The sequence below is a fragment of the Amia ocellicauda genome, chromosome 5 (genome assembly GCF_036373705.1).
Source record: "Amia ocellicauda isolate fAmiCal2 chromosome 5, fAmiCal2.hap1, whole genome shotgun sequence".
Lineage (NCBI taxonomy): Eukaryota > Metazoa > Chordata > Actinopteri > Amiiformes > Amiidae > Amia > Amia ocellicauda.
Window position 1 is genome coordinate 47552029 of NC_089854.1, and position 18295 is coordinate 47570323.

Genomic DNA, 18295 nt, shown 5'->3' on the forward strand with positions numbered 1-18295 from the left:
ACACGAAATTAAAAGGGTTTTCTCCATATCCTTCAATACCTGGCTGTTAAAGTGCTACACAGAAATAAAATGCTAGATTAATTTCTCATTCATAATCAGAATAAATAAATATACATAAAACATCTTAAAATGTAACACTATTTATCCTTCTGTTGAACATAGGAAATTGTCCACAGGTGGAAGCACTGGGATATCTTCATTAAGGCTTTTACACCAATTCGCTATTTCAGACACTTTTTCTTTTGAAACCACACATACAGCATATGCTTTGTATGAACGGATCATTTTCATTCATTTTTGGGGTTATTTTTAGTTTATTCTTGTTAGAAAAACGGAGAAGAGGTGTAATTTAAAACCCTTGATTAATACAGGCTAGCCTATTTATTATGAATGCGACTTGTTTTGGGGGTATTTGTCGTGCAGTAGTGGGGAAATCAATAAACTCTCGAACGATCTCGGGAGCTATTAATGCCATTATTGTTTGATGGGAAATTCCCTGCTACATTGCTGAAGTTTCTTCCACCACTGTCAGCAAAGATACAGGTGGTGACAATGTTGCGGTGTCTGGTGACAGGGAAAGTGCATTCTGTTAAGTTTCAGACAATATTGAATTTCTGTCCAATCTACACTCACCTAAAAGATTATTAGGAACACCATACTAATACTGTGTTTGACCCCCTTTCGCCTTCAGAACTGCCTTAATTCTACGTGGCATTGATTCAACAAGGTGCTGAAAGCATTCTTTAGAAATGTTGGCCCATATTGATAGGATAGCATCTTGCAGTTGATGGAGATTTGTGGGATGCACATCCAGGGCACGAAGCTCCCGTTCCACCACATCCCAAAGATGCTCTATTGGGTTGAGATCTGGTGACTGTGGAGGCCAGTTTAGTACAGTGAACTCATTGTCATGTTCAAGAAACCAATTTGAAATGATTTGACCTTTGTGACATGGTGCATTATCCTGCTGGAAGTAGCCATGGTGGTCATGGTGGTCATAAAGGGATGGACATGGTCAGAAACAATGCTCAGGGAGGGCGTGGCATTTAAACGATGTCCAATTGGCACTAAGGGGCCTAAAGTGTGCCAAGAAAACATCCCCCACACCATTACACCACCACCACCAGCCTGCACAGTGGTAACAAGGCATGATGGATCCATGTTCTCATTCTGTTTACGCCAAATTCTGACTCTACCATCTGAATGTCTCAACAGAAATCGAGACTCATCAGACCAGGCAACATTTTTCCAGTCTTCAACTGTCCAATTTTGGTGAGCTTGTGCAAATTGTAGCCTCTTTTTCCTATTTGTAGTGGAGATGAGTGGTACCCGGTGGGGTCTTCTGCTGTTGTAGCCCATCCGCCTCAAGGTTGTAAGTGTTGTGGCTTCACAATTGCTTTGCTGCATACCTCGGTTGTAACGAGTGGTTATTTCAGTCAAAGTTGCTCTTCTATCAGCTTGAATCAGTCGGCCCATTCTCCTCTGACCTCTAGCATCAACAAGGCATTTTCGCCCACAGGACTGCCGCATACTGGATGTTTTTCCCTTTTCACACCATTCTTTGTAAGCCCTAGAAATGGTTGTGCGTGAAAATCCCATTAACTGAGCAGATTGTGAAATACTCAGACCGGCCCGTCTGGCACCAACAACCATGCCACGCTCAAAATTGCTTAAATCACCTTTCTTTCCCATTCAGACATTCAGTTTGGAGTTCAGGAGATTGTCTTGAACAGGACCACACCCCTAAATGCATTGAAGCAACTGCCATGTGATTGGTTGGTTAGATAATTGCATTAATGAGAAATTGAACAGGTGTTCCTAATAATCCTTTAGGTGAGTGTATGTTGCAATAACTCTTGATCATCACACTGCTGTAACACGCCTTTACTGTCACGGAAGGTGCGCAGACATCTTCTCATTGATGCCATCTCCCAAATCCTAACTAGTTTAGGGGACCTCGTGAGATCTCCTAAACATTGGACGAGTTAGGAGTACTTTTAATTCTAAAGAATCTTATGAATAGCTTTTACTCCTAAGAGTAAAAGTAAGTTCAAATTGACATCACTCTCAGATATTTCAGGCACTTAAGAATTCTCACTCTCAGACTCTGTATGGGCACAGATCAGTCGCAGTGTCGCTGGTCCCACCATTTTGGTTTGATCAACTTGACTAATGACCAATCAGACCTCAAAATGTCTGGGGGTGGGAGGGCACTGGGGTGGCCAATCATATTTCAGGAGGGGCCGAAATATTTATTTATTTATTGGCAAACACCCTTATCCAGCAAGAGCAATGCAATGCACAAATTCCAATTTACACCCCCTAGACAACCCCCTGGGTGTAGTTTGATTTCTTGCAGGGGGGCCAAGGAAATTAAACTATTGTGGTAACATTCCTGTTAATGGAAAACACCAGTGTAGGTGACACAGGAAAAGAGAGAGAAGGAAACAAAAGGGAGAGAGAGAGAGGAGATGTAGGGAGATATTGTGAGAGCATGAGAGCGAGACTCACACATCTAAGCAGCCTGATCTCATCCAGTGCCGTTTCAGTGTAGTGCTGCGCACTCTTCACCACCTTCATCGCCACGAACCGCTTCCCCCTGGAGCGCAACAGAGAAACACTTACACACACTCACATTTACACTCAACATGCAGAACACGTACACACACACACACACACACACACACGCACACACTCTCTTAAACACAACACTTAGAGCGCAGAGCACACAAATACGTACATACAGCACACAAACACACTCACATTGCACAGAGCACGCTTACAGTTTAGTTACAGTGACAGTGTATAGACAGAGAAGGAAAATATTGGGGCAGTGCTCATTAGATGTCCCAGCACAGTGACGCAATGTATCGATGGAAGGACAGAGCAAGAGAGAATGCTATAGAGACATGTACTCACTGGATGTCCCAGCACAGCCACACAGTGGAGAAGTGTCCCCAGCCCAGCTTACGGATCACATGAAACCTCCCATTAAACAGGTCCCCGATCTTCACTGGGTGGTACCCTCCTATGAGGGAGATAAATGGAGGAAAGGAGAAAAGACACTTTACATGTTTTGCTATGTCCATTTACAAGGGAGACCATTTTTAACCCTGGTCAATCCCCTGTCTCTCTCCCACCCTCTGACACCCCCCCCCCACACACACACACTTTCTCCACACACAATCACTTCCTTTTACTCTTTCTACTCTCTCCATCTAACCCTGTTTCCCCCTCTCCCTCTGTGTATTCCTGAGGGTTGCAGTTACAGCTTTGGCCAGGGGGGTTGATGAGCTGACCTTTGCAGTAGTCAGCGGGGTCCTCCTGCTCCTCGTCGTCAGAGCCCAGGATCTCCTCTTCCGGCTCAGGGGGGGCAGCTGGCTCAGGGAGGAGTGGCGGGGGCGGGGGTGGGGGTGGGGGTGGGGGTGGGGAGGTCACCGATAGGGCTTTCTGCTGGGGTTCAGGCCTGGACAGAGGGAGAGAATGGAAGAGAGAGGTGATGTCAGATTGCAGCTCTCCTGTCTGTGCTGCACTGTATGGTGATGAACTGTGCGATTGCTCTGGCAGCATCACTGACTGATCTGCTTCTGCGCTGCGGTAGGTATTAACATTGAATTGGAGAGGACAGAACCACAAATTGACTAACTGACTGATACACTGACTCACCATCAGGACAGTTAAACTCAGTTGGGGAGCCCTGTCAGAGAACTATGCTTACAACACTGAGAATAACACTGATATGCACAAGTGTTCATTCAAGCAAGCAAGCCTTGGAAACAGCAGAGCCAGTGCAGACACGCTGCATTCTGAGGGTTAAATGCTACAAGACTCAGACATAATCACACACAGCGCCTCTGTCAGAACACATAGAGAAGCATACTTTCTACACACAAAACCACAGACTAAAGCCTATCCTTAGAACCACAATAGAACAAAGGCACTTCCCCTTCTCCCTAACACACACAGACACACACATATGCACTGCACTTTCTGCAGGGAGTAAGAGAGCATCACAGATGGAGAGAGAAAAGGATAGAGCGAGTACAATAGAGATAGACAGACCTCAAAAGGAATAGAGAAACAGAGAGAGTTTGAAGGAAGCAGGGGGAAGGCTGGGAGAGAGGGGGACAGTACACCATGATAGCCCAGCACATTTTATCCGCACTGAAGTGTTCAAGGTGTGGACCACTCGTCGGATTTGTAACCTGTATTTCAGTCCTCCAACACTAAGAGGCTGATATAGGCTGCTCTTGAAGGGGAACTACAAATGCACACACCCAAAGCTAACCATGGTTTTTCAGTGAATACTTGCAGTTTTTATAGTAGATCATTTGACCACTATGCATATTCTGCATGTGATTTATTAAACCATGCCATTTATCTATAATGGCATTTCCATGCACATTAGAGGCATGAGCCTCCCAGTATAAGTCATAAATGATTGCTTTTTCCTATAGTTTGAGTTGCTGACACGGTGATCTGAGGTCAGCTTGTCCAGATTTTTTAAGAATGCAAAATACCTGACAAATCCATAAACATATTACAATATACTATGTGCCAAATATCAAAATAGTGCCTAGATCTTTTATCAGGCATGTTTTCTTATTATTCAATTTTCAGATGCCTGTTGGTTACAAAGGCAGATACTGGGATGTATCAATTGAAAATATTTGTAAGCCACCCCTGCTTCAGTCCCTCACATTACATCTGAGAACTGCCTCCTGTAACACTGTTTTTATTTTACAAACAAGGATAATAGCTATACATATAAATGAATGACAGTAATAACTGTCAACAAACAGATTTATTATGCTGAATAGTTCAGACTATTCCTGGGCCCCCTCATCTCTTACTATTTTTACACAGATGATGCCCAGATCGTCCTGTCTTTTCCATCCTCTGACCCACTCATCCCCTCTCGCATCTCTTCCTGTTTGTCTGCTATCTCTGCCTGGATGCACTCACACCACCTCAAGCTCAACCTCTCCGAATCTGATCTCCTATTTCCTCCCCCCCCCTTCCTCACCGTCTGCTGACCTCTTCATCTATGCGGGGGCTCAAGGGCTTCAGCCCCCCGTGGAATATCGATAAGCTACTTAACAATTCAAGTAAGAAAATAAAACAAACAACTTCCCCGCTCTTACCGGAGAAAACACTGTCAGCACCCCCCCCCTCTTACCGGAGTAAACACCAGCAGTTGCCACCCAACCCCCCCCCCCCGCTCTTACAGGAGAAATCACCATCAGCCCCCCCGGCTCTTAAACACAGTTATTTTATCTGACAGTGTTTGTAGAGGTTTCGGCTTAGTAACTCAGCCCCCCCGGGAATTTCAAAACTCTCCGTCTATGCCTCAGACCCTCGTCTCTCCATACATCCCCTCCAGACCGCTGTGGTCTTCCACTGCCAGAAGACTAACTCTGCCTCCTCTCCAATCCCTTTCCTCCAGAGCCCGCTCAATTTCATCCCTGGCCCCTAAGTGGTGGAACAACCTTCCCACTGAAGTCAAATCAGCAGAGTCTCTGACCTCCTTACTCAAGACACATCTTTTCAGACTGTACTTGTAATTTAGTCTTTCATTCTCCTGTAAGATTGCACTTATACCTGTGTTTCTCAACTGGTGGGTCCCGACCCAAAATTGGCTCGTGAGCTGGTGTGGAATGGGTCGCGGACGTGTGCTTCGGCTCCGTCAAAAAGTCTAACTTTTATTTTTAGGCTAAAAATAATAGTGTGTAGGCTCACACCCCTGACCTGTGAACGCATTCTAGAACACAAATGTCAAAGTGTCAATCAAAACTGCAGCGCCATCTTCAGGATGATCACAGCAAAGAACACAACACACACTAAGCAGTGACACACAGTTAAAAATCCACTTAAAAAACACATGTAACTAGGCTAACGTTGTCACAGCAGTTTAGCGAGTTAAGGCAGCGCTCCTCAGTCAACATGGCCTCGAAACATAAATACGACACAAATTATATTAAATCTGTCTATCTCGTCATCTGCAAAATGGAAGAAAGCCCACACTATTGCAGAAGACCTTATCTTACCTGCCACCATTGACATGGCCAGAGAGGTGGTGGACCAATCTGCTGTGGATACATTGAAGATACTTTCCACTATCCAGTGATACCATACGCAGGAGGATTCAAGAAATGTCCGATGACATAAAACAACAGACCACAGCTCGCATCAACGCAGTTTATGTGAGGCATGTGTGGGAAGGAGACTTTCAGGAGCAGTTCCTCTGCAGTGGAGAGCTTCCCACCATGTACAGGTGCTGTATCAAGGTCTTCTGCAATAATGTGGTCTTTCTTGCATTTTGCAATACGGTGAGCTACATGGTAAGGTGCACGGAGCCTGCTCTTGCTTTGAACATGAAGTCGTTAGGCACTTTTGTGATGCCCTTAGCCCCTGGAGATTTTGTTGAAAATACTCCACTGGTTTCTCTGGATAGGCCAAGTGTTTTGTGTCTAAATGGCGCTTTAGCTTTGATGGCTTCATGATTTCGTTAGCGAGTGTTTAGCATGTGAACAGCAGCATAATTAAGCTCAGCAGACTCCTATTGATATATATTTCTCAAAGAAACTTGTTAAAAAAGCATATGCCTAAGCATGTCCAGCCTGTAATTTCAGATAGGCCTATTCTCTAGTCTAGATTAGAAAAAGCAGTGTTTTGGAGGACCATGATTTAGTCTCATGTGTTTCAATGGCTTTTGTTTCATTGTTTTGTTTTTTGTGCACTTTCATTTGTTTCTTGTTTTTATCAGTGCATGAAGTGCACTGCGATTAACTATTCATTTTGTGAAGAAGCCCTTGTTGCTGGTTTTTGTTTGTTTCATGTTTTGAACAGTACATATAGACATTGTGGATTACTGCACTGATTGTTTTGTGAAATAAAGTATAATAGTTCGGAAATTAAATTATTTTTGGGTTGTAACTTAATTACCAAGGACAAATGTGGGTCCTGAGGTTAGACCAGTTGAGAACCACTGACTTATACTAGGGAGATCGAATGTTCCATAAGAGTGTTTATCACAGAGTGAAGAGGTTACAAGCATTTATGTGTACTGTTTTCAAATTACTATTAAGAAAAATTTAAAGAAACATCCAATCCAAATACTGCATAGATTAGTAATACAAAACAAATACAGTAAACATAAAGCTGTGTGTCAAAACGAAAGGCTTTTTTCTCTGCACACCGGTGTGAAAATCCAGTTTGTCCTATTGAGTGACAGGGAACAGAGCCTCTCAGGACACAGCGGCACTGATAATTTCGGTCTCTCCCCTTCTCTAAAAGATCAAGCCAAAATGGTGGTTTTACGCACACCCCTAATGAAGGTGTCATTTGATAGGTTACATCCCCACTAATAGCAGGTTAAGAGCCTTTTTTGTCCCCGAAGTCAGGAAGTTAGAAATAAATTGTTTTGTTTACTTTAACACGAATGCTGCTAGTCTGAACATAAAATGTCTATGGCTGCGTCCCAAATCATATACTTGTTCCTTCGTTCCCTTCCCTTGCGAGGCGGAAGTACTATGGCGGACATCTTAAGGGGTGTCCCAAACCCTTAGGGAATGAGTGAAGGAGCCTAATAGAGCGTTTTGTGCCCTTCAATGCTCCCTTCGGCAGAGTGTACAAAGAGTACACTTTGTCCCAGAACTCCTTCCATTAAAGGCGGAGACAAGTCAATTGGGAAAATATGGCAGCGGCGGGTGTATATACATGTAATGTAATGCTAGCTAGACAGTTGTAGGAATTGTTAAATTATGTATCAAGGAAATTAGATAGATAATAAAAAATATATAATCATAAGAACATAAAAAAATAAGAAAGTTTACAAACGAGAGGAGGCCATTCGACCCATCGTTCTCGTTTGGTGTCCATTAATAACTAAGTGATCCAAGGATCCTATCCAGTCTATTTTAAAATGTTCCCAAATTTTCAGTATCTACCACATTGCTGGGGAGTTTGTACCAGATTGTGACTACTCTCTGTGTAAAGAAGCATCTCCTGTTTTCCGTTTTGAATGCCTTGAAGCCCGATTTCTATTTGTGTCCCCGGGTGCGTGTGTCCCTGCTAATCTGGAAAAGCTCCTCTGGTTTGATGTGGTCGATGCCCTTCATGATTTTGAAGACTTGGATCAAGTCCCCACGTAGCCTCCTCTGTTCCAGGGTGAAAAGGTTCAGTTCCCTCAGTCTCTCCGAGTAGGACATTCCCTTCAGACCTGGAATAAGTCTGGTTGCTCTTCTCTGCCTCTAGAGCAGCAATATCCTTCTTGAAGTGTGGTGCCCAGAACTGTACACAGTATTCCAGATGAGGTCTAACTAGCGCATTGTACAGTCTTAACATTACTTCCCTTGTTTTAAATTCTACACTTTTGACAATATACCCTAGCATTCTGTTTGCCTTTTTTATTGCTTCCCCACACTGTTTGGATGGAGAAAGTGAGGAGTCCACGTAGACTCCTAGGTCTTTCTCATGCGATACTTCATCTAGTTCTATTCCTCCCATAGTGTAATTATAGTGGACATTTTTGTTACCTCCGTGTATTACCTTGCACTTGTCCACACTGAATTTCATCTGCCAGGTGTCGGCCCACAACTGAATATTATCTAAGTCCCTTTGAATAGCCTGTAATGCCGAGATTGTATCTGCTGAGCCACCTATTTTAGTATCATCTGCAAATTTGACAAGTTTTCTAACTATCCCAGAGTCCAGATCATTAATATAGATTAGAAAAAGCAAAGGCCCTAGTACTGATCCCTGTGGAACTCCACTAACAACCTCACTTCAGTTAGAAGTGACTCCTCTAATCGACACCCTCTGTTTCCTATACATCAACCAGTTCATAATCCATCTACTTACATTACCCTGAATGCCTACAGCTTCCAATTTTAGGATCAGTCTTAGGTGTGGAACCTGATCAAAGGCTTTCTGGAAATCTAAGTATATCATATCATATGCTTTCACGTAATCTACAGCTGTAGTTGCATGTTCAAAAAACTCTAATAAACTAGTAAGACACAATCTGCATTGTCTAAACCCATGTTGACTATCTCCAAGAATATGGTTTTCATTAAGATGCTTCTCTGTTTTCTGTCTAATAATGCAGGTGAGACTGGTCTGTAATTTCCTGGCTCAGTTTCATCCCCTTTCTTGTGGATTGGTATGCCCATTTGCTGTCTTCCAGTCACTTGACACATCCCCTGTTCTAAGTGTCATTTGGAATATTTGAGTTAGCAGCCTATAAATAATTTCCCTAATTTCTTTAAGTACTGTTGGAAATATACCATTGGCCCAGGTGATTTGTTTGTTTTCAATTCTGCTAGTCCCTTTAGTACCTCCTCCTCATGTATATTGATATCGCTTAGGGTTTGACTGGGCTGATCGTTAACCTGTGGCATGTTATCCATTTTTTCTTTTGTAAAAACCTCTGTGAAATACTCATTTGGAACATTTGCCACATCTTGTATGTTTTCCAAGATACTTCCTTTATCTGTTTCACTTCCTCCTTTATTGACCTCTTGCTGCTGTAGTATTTAAAAAAGCTCTTTTCATTAATTTTAGCTCCAAGAGCTATGTTTCTTTCTATTTCCCTCTTTGCTTTCCTGATCCCTTTCTTAAGATCTCTTTGCATATTCTTTGTATTTTGGTTCGCCTCTATCCCTTTTGTATGCGCTATACAACATTTTCTTTCTCTTTATATTTTTTTGCATACTTCTATTAAACCATTTTGGCAAATGTTTTTTGGTCCTCAATTTGGTACAAATTTCTCCTGAGCCTCAAGCAGTATATTCTTAAAATATAACCATCCATTTTCAGCTGAATCTGTATCCAGTGTTCTCCAGTCTAACTCTTCTAAGTGCCACCTCATACCTTCAAGGTTTGCTTTTCTAAAATTATAGATCATTGTTTTAGACTTGGACCTTGTTTTTTTGGAAGTATGCCTTAAAGCTAACCATATTGTGATTACAGTTTGCCATTGGTTCTCTAACTAGTGTCCCTCTGACTATATATTGGTCATTTGGAAATATCAAATCAATGCATGCATGCTCTCTGGTTGGTTCCCTGACAAATTGAGTTTGAAGGCAGTCATTTACCATCTCAACCATTTCTATTTCTGCTTCTGTAGTCCCAACTGTAGTCCCAGTCTTTGTTTGGGAAATTGAAATCCCTCATTATAGCAGCCACATCCTTGCTACATGCAGTCCTGATTAGATTGTAGAATGCAACATCTTTCTGAATATGTGAGTTAGGTGGTCTGTAACACACTCCTACCACTAATCCTTTGGATCTTTTATTCAGAAGTTTAACCCACAAAGATTGTGTTTCATTACTAGGATCTAATTTGAGTTCTTCTGCCTCAATGTCATTTCTGACATATAATGCTACCCCACCACCTCTTCGATTTTGTCTGTCTCTCCTAAACTATGTATCCTCGGTCATTCCTACAACATCATAATCACATGCCAGCACTGTGGCTTCTAGGTCTAACATCTTGTTCCTTATACTCCTGGCATTGAGGTACAGACATTTCAGGACTTTCCTACTAGTAGTTTCCCTTTGTTTTCTTTCCTTAGTGGAACATCTCCCTGGTACCTAGTTTAAAAGATTCTCAACTAATCTGAACATACGCTCTCCCAATGCATTAGCCCCCTTTCTGTTTAGATGTAGACCATCCGGTTTGTACAGGTCCCATCTATCCCAGAAGAAAGACCAATGCTCCATAAATCTAAAACCCTCTTCCCTAAACCAGGATTTCAACTAGGTCTGCATTCCCACGGCCCTCCCGCAGGAACCGTGGGACCCGTTTAGATTTCTTGCGGCACGGGATTAAATTTCCCAATTAAAGACGGTAGCTGAAGACTCTGTATAGGAAGTTGAATAAAGTGTTTTGTGATAATTATATAATGTTTTATATTAATACTAACATTAGAAGTAGCTTGTATACAGGCTAAGCAAAAGGTCAACAAGGTTGATTTGTTAGAAACTCCTGTCAGTAATAAAAGATCACACAGTGCCGAAATAGCCTACAGCTGTTTGCTGAAATTTTTTTTCTGTTAACGAGCGATTGACACGAGGTCAATGACGACCGTGGGATCGCATCTTCCTAGTGCACATCAAAGACGGACATCTGCTTTGGATCCATCACCTCTTCACGGGAGGACAGATCGTAAAACGGACCCGGACCTGTATCTTCTGATTGGATGAACGGCCATAAGATGTTACGTCATTTTCCTATAAAGTTGTACTCATGTTTGTAAACATTAAGTCCTCACTGAAGGAAGTATTCCTGAAGTGGGGCTTCCGAGCCGGCTTGATTAAAGTTCTATTTGCTTTATCTCCACGACTTCTCCACTTATTTCCGAGATGGTTCTACAACTTGGCGTCACGAACGAGGATCTGAACTTGCCTCCACTCCCGGGACCAAAACAAGGGTGAGTACCTTTAAAAATTACCACCCTGTATATTTAGATTTGATCTCGGGATTGTGTGAGGCTATCAGATTGTAATTTAAAGAGAACCTGTGGAGAGGTAGAGGTAAAACAAATAGAAAGATTATTATTTTGAATTGTCCCTTTACTGGAAACTTTAGAGATTGTGTGAATGTCAACTACTGTCCATGTGATAGAGATGCCTTTTATAAGGAGGATCTCTGATGTTGTGCGAAACACACATTGTGTCTTCAGATGACCGATCTATTCCACATGGCCACATTATGAATCGTGCCGTGAAAGGAACCGATGTCTGACCCGTAGTGGCAGAGGTCCATATGGAGAAGACGCTGGTGTTCTCGTTGAGACACAGTAGGCCGAGGGCGCAGCTTTAAAGACAGCCTCACGGCATCTTGAACAGACCAATGTTGAGGTCCAGAAATTATGTTAGAAATAACATTTTGCTGACTTTTGTATTCCCTTAGAAGCAAAAACAATGTATGTATTATGTAACTGGGGATTGACGTTTATGACCTGGGGCAGGATGAAATATAATTTAAGATACACAGTAAAGCTCCAGGAAATTGTAGGTGGCCACTGCAATTTCCATAAGAGAGCTCAATATTCAATAAGGTGTAGTTATGACCTAATTGTTTGCCTGACCAGGCAAAGAAAAAGACATTCCTATCCCCTGATTATTTGAATACCTCGCCGTACATACATACACACCTCGTAGGTGGCAGGTTGGGATGGATGGAAGCTGAAAACGCAGCACTATACCACCTGCCCCTCAGGAGGAAGAAATTATTGTAACTGACAAACACGATTCTTTTGGCTTCTTTTCGCTTCACTCTATTGCCAAAAAGGAGGGAATGAAAACTCTGTATAGGAAGTTGAAGAAAGTGTTTTGTGATAATTATATAATGTTTTATATTAATACTAGCATTAGAAGTAGCTTGTATACAGGCTGAGCAAAAGGTCAACAAGGTTGATTTGTTAGAAACTCCTGTCAGTAATAAAAGATCACACAGTGCCGAAATAGCCTACAGCTGTTTGCTGAAAATGTGTTTATGACTTAATTGTTTCTCCAGATAGGCAGAAATTGTTTCTGTTAATGAGCGATTGACACGAGGTCAATGACGACCGTGGGATTGCATCTTCCTAGTGCACATCAAAGATGGACATCTGCTTTGGATCCATCACCTCTTCACGGGAGGACAGATCGTAAAACGGACACGGACCTGTATCTTCTGATTGAATGAACGGCCATAAGATGTTACGTCATTTTCCTATAAAGTTGTACTCATGTTTGTAAACATTAAGTCCTCACTGAAGGAATTATTCCTGACGTGGGGCTTCAGAGCCGGCTTAAAGTTCTATTTGCTTTATCTCCATGACTTCTCCACTTATTTCCGAGAGGGTTCTACAGTAGCGGTCGGTAACTCTGGTGTACTTTGGACGGGAGCGGGCGGTCTGACAATAGCCTGCTCCCGACATCCTTTGACAAGAGCAGATCCGCGCTTTACTCATTCTTATTGACCACCTGCACAGCCTGCTCTGAGGACTGTATTATGCCCGTGCTGCGCGCATGGACGAGTGCAGATATAACGTGTGATGCAGAAAGCACTCCGTGCACGCAGCACGGGCATAATACAGTCCTCAGAGTAGGCTGTGCAGGTGGTCGATAAGAATGAGTAAAGCGTGGATCTGCTGTTGTCAAAGGATGTCGGGGGCGGGCTATTCACACAGTCCCAGTTCCCTGCCCTGAGCAACCTGGCAAGATATGACCTTTGCATCCCAGTCACGAGTGTACCTTCAGAGAGAGCATTCAGCCTTTGTGGTCGGATTTTGGAGGAGAGAAGTTCGGTACTGAAACCGTCATCAGTCAGCGACATTCTGTTCTTGCATGGATGTTTTAAATAGTTCGGTAAAAAAAAAAAAAAAAATTGATTTTGCAGTATAGCTAGTAAGCCTACAGTTTTCGTTCGTTCATTCGTATTTCTTGGCTTATAATTTTGAGTGACAGATGTATTTCATTTATTTTTCTCTGTGACATTTTTCTACTGTGTTGACAGTAAAATATGTTAAAAGAATGCTGTATGTTGATAAGACAAATAGAAATAACAAATTCAATTATTTTATAGACTACATTTTATATTTGTTATCCCCAATCTCTCACTTTCTTTAGGGGATAATTTAAATGTGAGATTCTGGAAACAAGATCTAAATTTGGTGGGATCGGTGGGGTCGTGAAGAAAATCATTGTAAGCTGATAGCAGGGACCAGGCGGGTCCTGAATAGAACCTGGCGGGAGCTAGTCCCGCGCAGACCTCTAATTTCAACCATGTGTTAAACTTTCTAATCTCTGCCTGTCTCCCTAGCTATGGATGTGGTACTGGAAGTATTTCGGAGAAAAAATCTTTCTTTCCTAACTCTTTAAATTTGTCTTGCAGAACCTCTGCCCTTCCTTTTCCTATGTCATTGGATCCAATTTGGACCATGACCAGTGGATTCCCCCCAGCTTTGGCCAGTAGCCCGTCTACTAGTTTAGGGAGATCTGCAACCTGAGCACCAGGTAGGCAAGATACCATGCGGGTCTCCTTATCACTAGAACAAACTGTGTGATCTACACCCTCTAAGGATCGAGTCTCCTGCTATAACTACCTCCCTGTTCTTGCGGGGAGTGGACACCATGGTGCTCAACTGCCTTCCCATCACCCTCAGAGCCATCTCTGTCCAACTCCAGTTGGAACCTGTTGGGCATTTCTACCTCTTGGGATGTATCTAAGGGTTGTGCGCACACTTTTCTGTGGTTACGACCTACTGTAACCCAGCAGTTCTATTCACCTTCCTGTTCTAAGGTCTCAACACTCCTAGGTTTTGGCGTGCACACCATCTCTCTAATGGGCTGATTGACTAATTCTTCCATATCACTAATACAGCGCAGATCAACAAGCTGAGCCTCATGATCACAGTTCTTGATCTCTAGGATTTCAACATGCTGACAACGTTCACAAATGAAATCTTCTTGGATGAGTTAATCCAGGAAGGCAATCATTCTGCAAATCTGACACTGTAGTGGCCACATGCTTCTAAAGTTTGAAAGTTTTCAGTTTTGGTCTATTGGTTTCTGTTCCCTGGTCAACTACTTAACTTTTCTTGTTACCGAGAAACAGCACAGTGTTTGTGTCTATAACAACTTGTAAATCATTCTGTTTACTCCTTGGTCTCAACAGCAGCTTTAAGTATCCTTTTGTCTACCTGTCCCCAATTCACACCTAACCGGCTCCAACTGGAGCCACCTGGCACAACTCACTTAACTGAAATCGTGCTAGTCCTAGACTAAATCACCTTTCCTAGTTCAACCTATTTTCTTTCACCAACTCAGCAGTTGTACTGAATTGACTTAAATTAAGGCAAACTACAGACAAGATGAACTTCAATTAAGGCAATCAGGAATGCTAAGACTGTCCAGACTCCAGAGGTGGCGGGGAATCACACCTCCAAATGCCCCTTTCCAACACACACACACACAATTCTGTGAACTAGTAATACAACCCGTTGCTTATATTTAGTACATTCATTTGACAACATAGAAAAATAAAAAGGATAAACAGATGTACATTTAAGTAGTAAAGGGCCTTCAGACCACTTTTAATTGTTTTAATGTGTTAAAGATTATTGTACATGTACCTCAGATACAATTCTTACATACAGGAAGCTATTAAGCTTTAATTATGGAGTAACTGGAAGTCCCGCCTTGATTGACACTTGCACTCACTGAGAAGACAAGAGCATCCACTTTGAAAAAGCTGCATGGAGTAGCCTAGACTTTACATTGGTTAAAATGAAGTAAATACATTATATCTACACTGAAAAGTTGCATTTAGTCCTGAAGAAATCTCAAACCGAAGAGACAAACATATTCCTTTCATTAAAAAAAACCCTGGTGAGTTTCTGTATCCGTTTTATTTTGAAATTAGCGAATGTAAAATGGTGTATTCCGTGCTAAAATGCAGGAATGTTGAGTATTGAAAGTACTAAAGCAAAACTGATAACAGTATTTAATGATTATTTGTTTTACTTCTATGATAAACAAGACAGATGATTTAAGTTCAAAATGTTGATATTTGCAAGGGCATTGCATATTTGTGTTTAAGAAAGAAACAAAAAAACAAAAGTATGTATTTTCTTTATTTTATATAGCATTTTTTTTTTAAAGCAAATGATCTTAAGCAGGTTAATTCCATAAATGGGATAAAAAAATATCTAATAACTGCAGTGCACATGGTAAGGAAAAAACATGTTTTAAAAATAAGGCTGTTTTAAAACAGCATTGTAAGTGAAGTGCTGCATAGCAATGCATTTCATTTAAAGAAAATCTGTCTGAAGTAATTAGAGGTTAAAAGTAAGAGAAATTGCTGATTAATTTAAAATTCAGTGCAGTAGTTTTATTTCAAGAAGGCTGCAGGTTTTTGCAGTAGTAAATAGTCTTAACAAAGGTCTGAATGTAAATAGTGGTTCTTACGTTTACAAGTAGTAACGCGTTGCATTTTGTATGTGTGCGTGAATGTTGATTTTTATGCTGGTTGAGATGCAGTGTTGTTTTATTGAATTTGGACACTGTTATAATGATTCTCAATCTTCTGACTGAGTTAGTCTCCTGCAAAGGAGTGTTGAGCCAACCTTATTGAGGACGATGATTCACCTTGCTCTTCATTCTGGATTTTGCATTTTGCATTTCAAAGGCTTTAAACAACAGTCCTCTGATCTTCTACAAGTGGTAGAAGTATTGAGCTACACTACACACACAGCCACAAGGACATTCCTTCACTGGGACTTAAAAAAAAAAAAAAAAGATTATGTACACAATACATTTATTTACCAGTACTGGGTACAGTGAGGGAAAAAAGTATTTGATCCCCTGCTGATTTTGTACGTTTGCCCACTGACAAAGAAATGATCAGTCTATAATTTTAATGGTAGGTGTATTTTAACAGTGAGAGACAGAATAACAACAAATAAATCCAGAAAAACACATTTCAAAAAAGTTAAAATTGATTTTGCATGTTAATGAGGGAAATAAGTATTTGATCCCCTATCAAGCAGCAAGATTTCTGGCTCTCTTAAAGGGAGTGCTCTTAATCTCAGCTCGTTACCTGTATAAAAGACACCTGTCCACATAAGCAATCAATTAATCAGATTCCAAACTCTCCACCATAGCCAAGACCAAAGAGCTGTCCAAGGATGTCAGGGACAAGACTGTAGACCTACACAAGGCTGGAATGGGCTACAAGACCATCGCCAAGCAGTTTGGTGAGAAGGTGACAACAGCTGGTGTGATTATTCGCAAATGGAAGAAACACAAAATAACTGTCAGTCTCTCTCGGTCTGGGGCTGCATGCAAGATCTCACCTCGTGGAGTTTCAATGATCAAGAGAACGGTGAGGAATCAGCCCAGAACTACACGGGAGGATCTTGTTAATGATCTCAAGGCAGCTGGGACCATAGTCACCAAGAAAACAATTGGTAACACACTACGCCGTGAAGGACTGAAATCCTGCAGCGCCCGCAAGGTCCCCCTGCTCAAGAAAGCACATGTACAGGCCCGTCTGAAGTTTGCCAATGAACATCTGAATGATTCAGAGGAGAACTGGGTGAAAGTGTTGTGGTCAGATCGAGCTCTTTGGCATGTAACCCATTGTCTCTGAAGATACAAAAAGGCTTCTCCAAACTCTCTTCTTTAGTTCTTTTCTTCACTTCATGTGAGAAGAGGGCTCCGAGTTAACTTGTATTTCTTATTTTGTATAATAAACTTGTTACTTCTTCATTGGTGTATCCTGGGACTTACTAAAACCACTACAATTTGGCGACGAGGATGGGATATTGACCAGCCAGTGGACTGAGCAAAGGGGCATTCAATTCATCTGTCTCTGGAGGAGTGAGCATGTTGAAAATACCACCTTCCATAGATTAGGAGACAGAGGATTGGGGAGCCATTTTTATGCAGTCTAAGGCACTTTTTGTCAATATAAATGAACAATAGTAGACCAGGGGAGAGGCACCGTGCATTTGTAACAAGTTTGTTTGTTTTGTCAAGCGGTTGTGTTTGTATGGTGTATTTTACTGTAGTGGGCAGGGGCGTCGCAAGGGGGTAGGCATCCTAGGCAATTGCCTGGGGCCCCGAGCTGGAAGGGGACCCCCAAAGAGAAAACACAGTGAAACCCCCCCCCGTTTTCACCGGAGAAAACACCATCAGGAAATATTTTGCCTAGGGCCCCTACAGACTCGGTAGCGGGTAAAACAAAGACTCATATGTGTGTTTGTATGGTCTCCTTTTACCATAGCGGGTAAAAGAAAGGCTCCAAATCCCAAAGGGTCGAGTACGTAACTCAGAGTTTACGGGTACTGCAGTGTTAAAAATGTCTCTTTAAAAGTAGCGGCTGGGAGAGAGAAAATAAAACCTGATCACTAGAGGTGGATTGGGCGAGTACGTAACTCGGAGATTACGGGTCACACGGTGCGGTGTGCAAAAATGTCTCTTTACAAGTAGCAGCTGGGAGAGAGAAAATTCACACAGTACAGTGCACGTCTGTGCGTGCGTTAAGTGTGCATCTGCGGGGTTGCCTGGAATTGAGTGTGGGATACTGTCTGTGTACGTAAAGTTAAGTGTGCATCCGGAGGGTTGCTGGAATTGAGTGTGAGATACTGTCTGTGTACGTAAAGTTAAGTGTGCATCCGGGTGGTTGCCTGGAATTGAGTGTGGGATACTGTTTTTGTCTGAGGAAAATAAAATACAAAATAAATAATAATAATAATCTTTTTAATGTAGGAAAGAAAGTAATGCTGGGCACCACACTTCA

General features: G+C 42.0%; 1 protein-coding gene and 1 pseudogene across 5 annotated transcripts in view; both read right to left on the bottom strand.

Annotated features, from left to right (window-relative positions):
- Positions 1-18295, bottom strand: part of LOC136749050 (putative nuclease HARBI1) — a 470787-nt pseudogene that overhangs the window by 273148 nt on the left and 179344 nt on the right.
- Positions 1-18295, bottom strand: part of srpk2 (SRSF protein kinase 2) — a 124297-nt gene that overhangs the window by 33307 nt on the left and 72695 nt on the right. For all 5 annotated transcript variants that reach the window (XM_066705508.1, XM_066705507.1, XM_066705504.1 and 2 more), the window contains 3 exons: positions 3300-3466; positions 2920-3028; positions 2512-2599 (listed from right to left, as the gene is read on the bottom strand). In XM_066705508.1, the coding sequence (XP_066561605.1) occupies positions 2512-2599; positions 2920-3028; positions 3300-3466 (364 nt within the window). The remainder of the gene's footprint in view (positions 1-2511; positions 2600-2919; positions 3029-3299; positions 3467-18295) is intronic.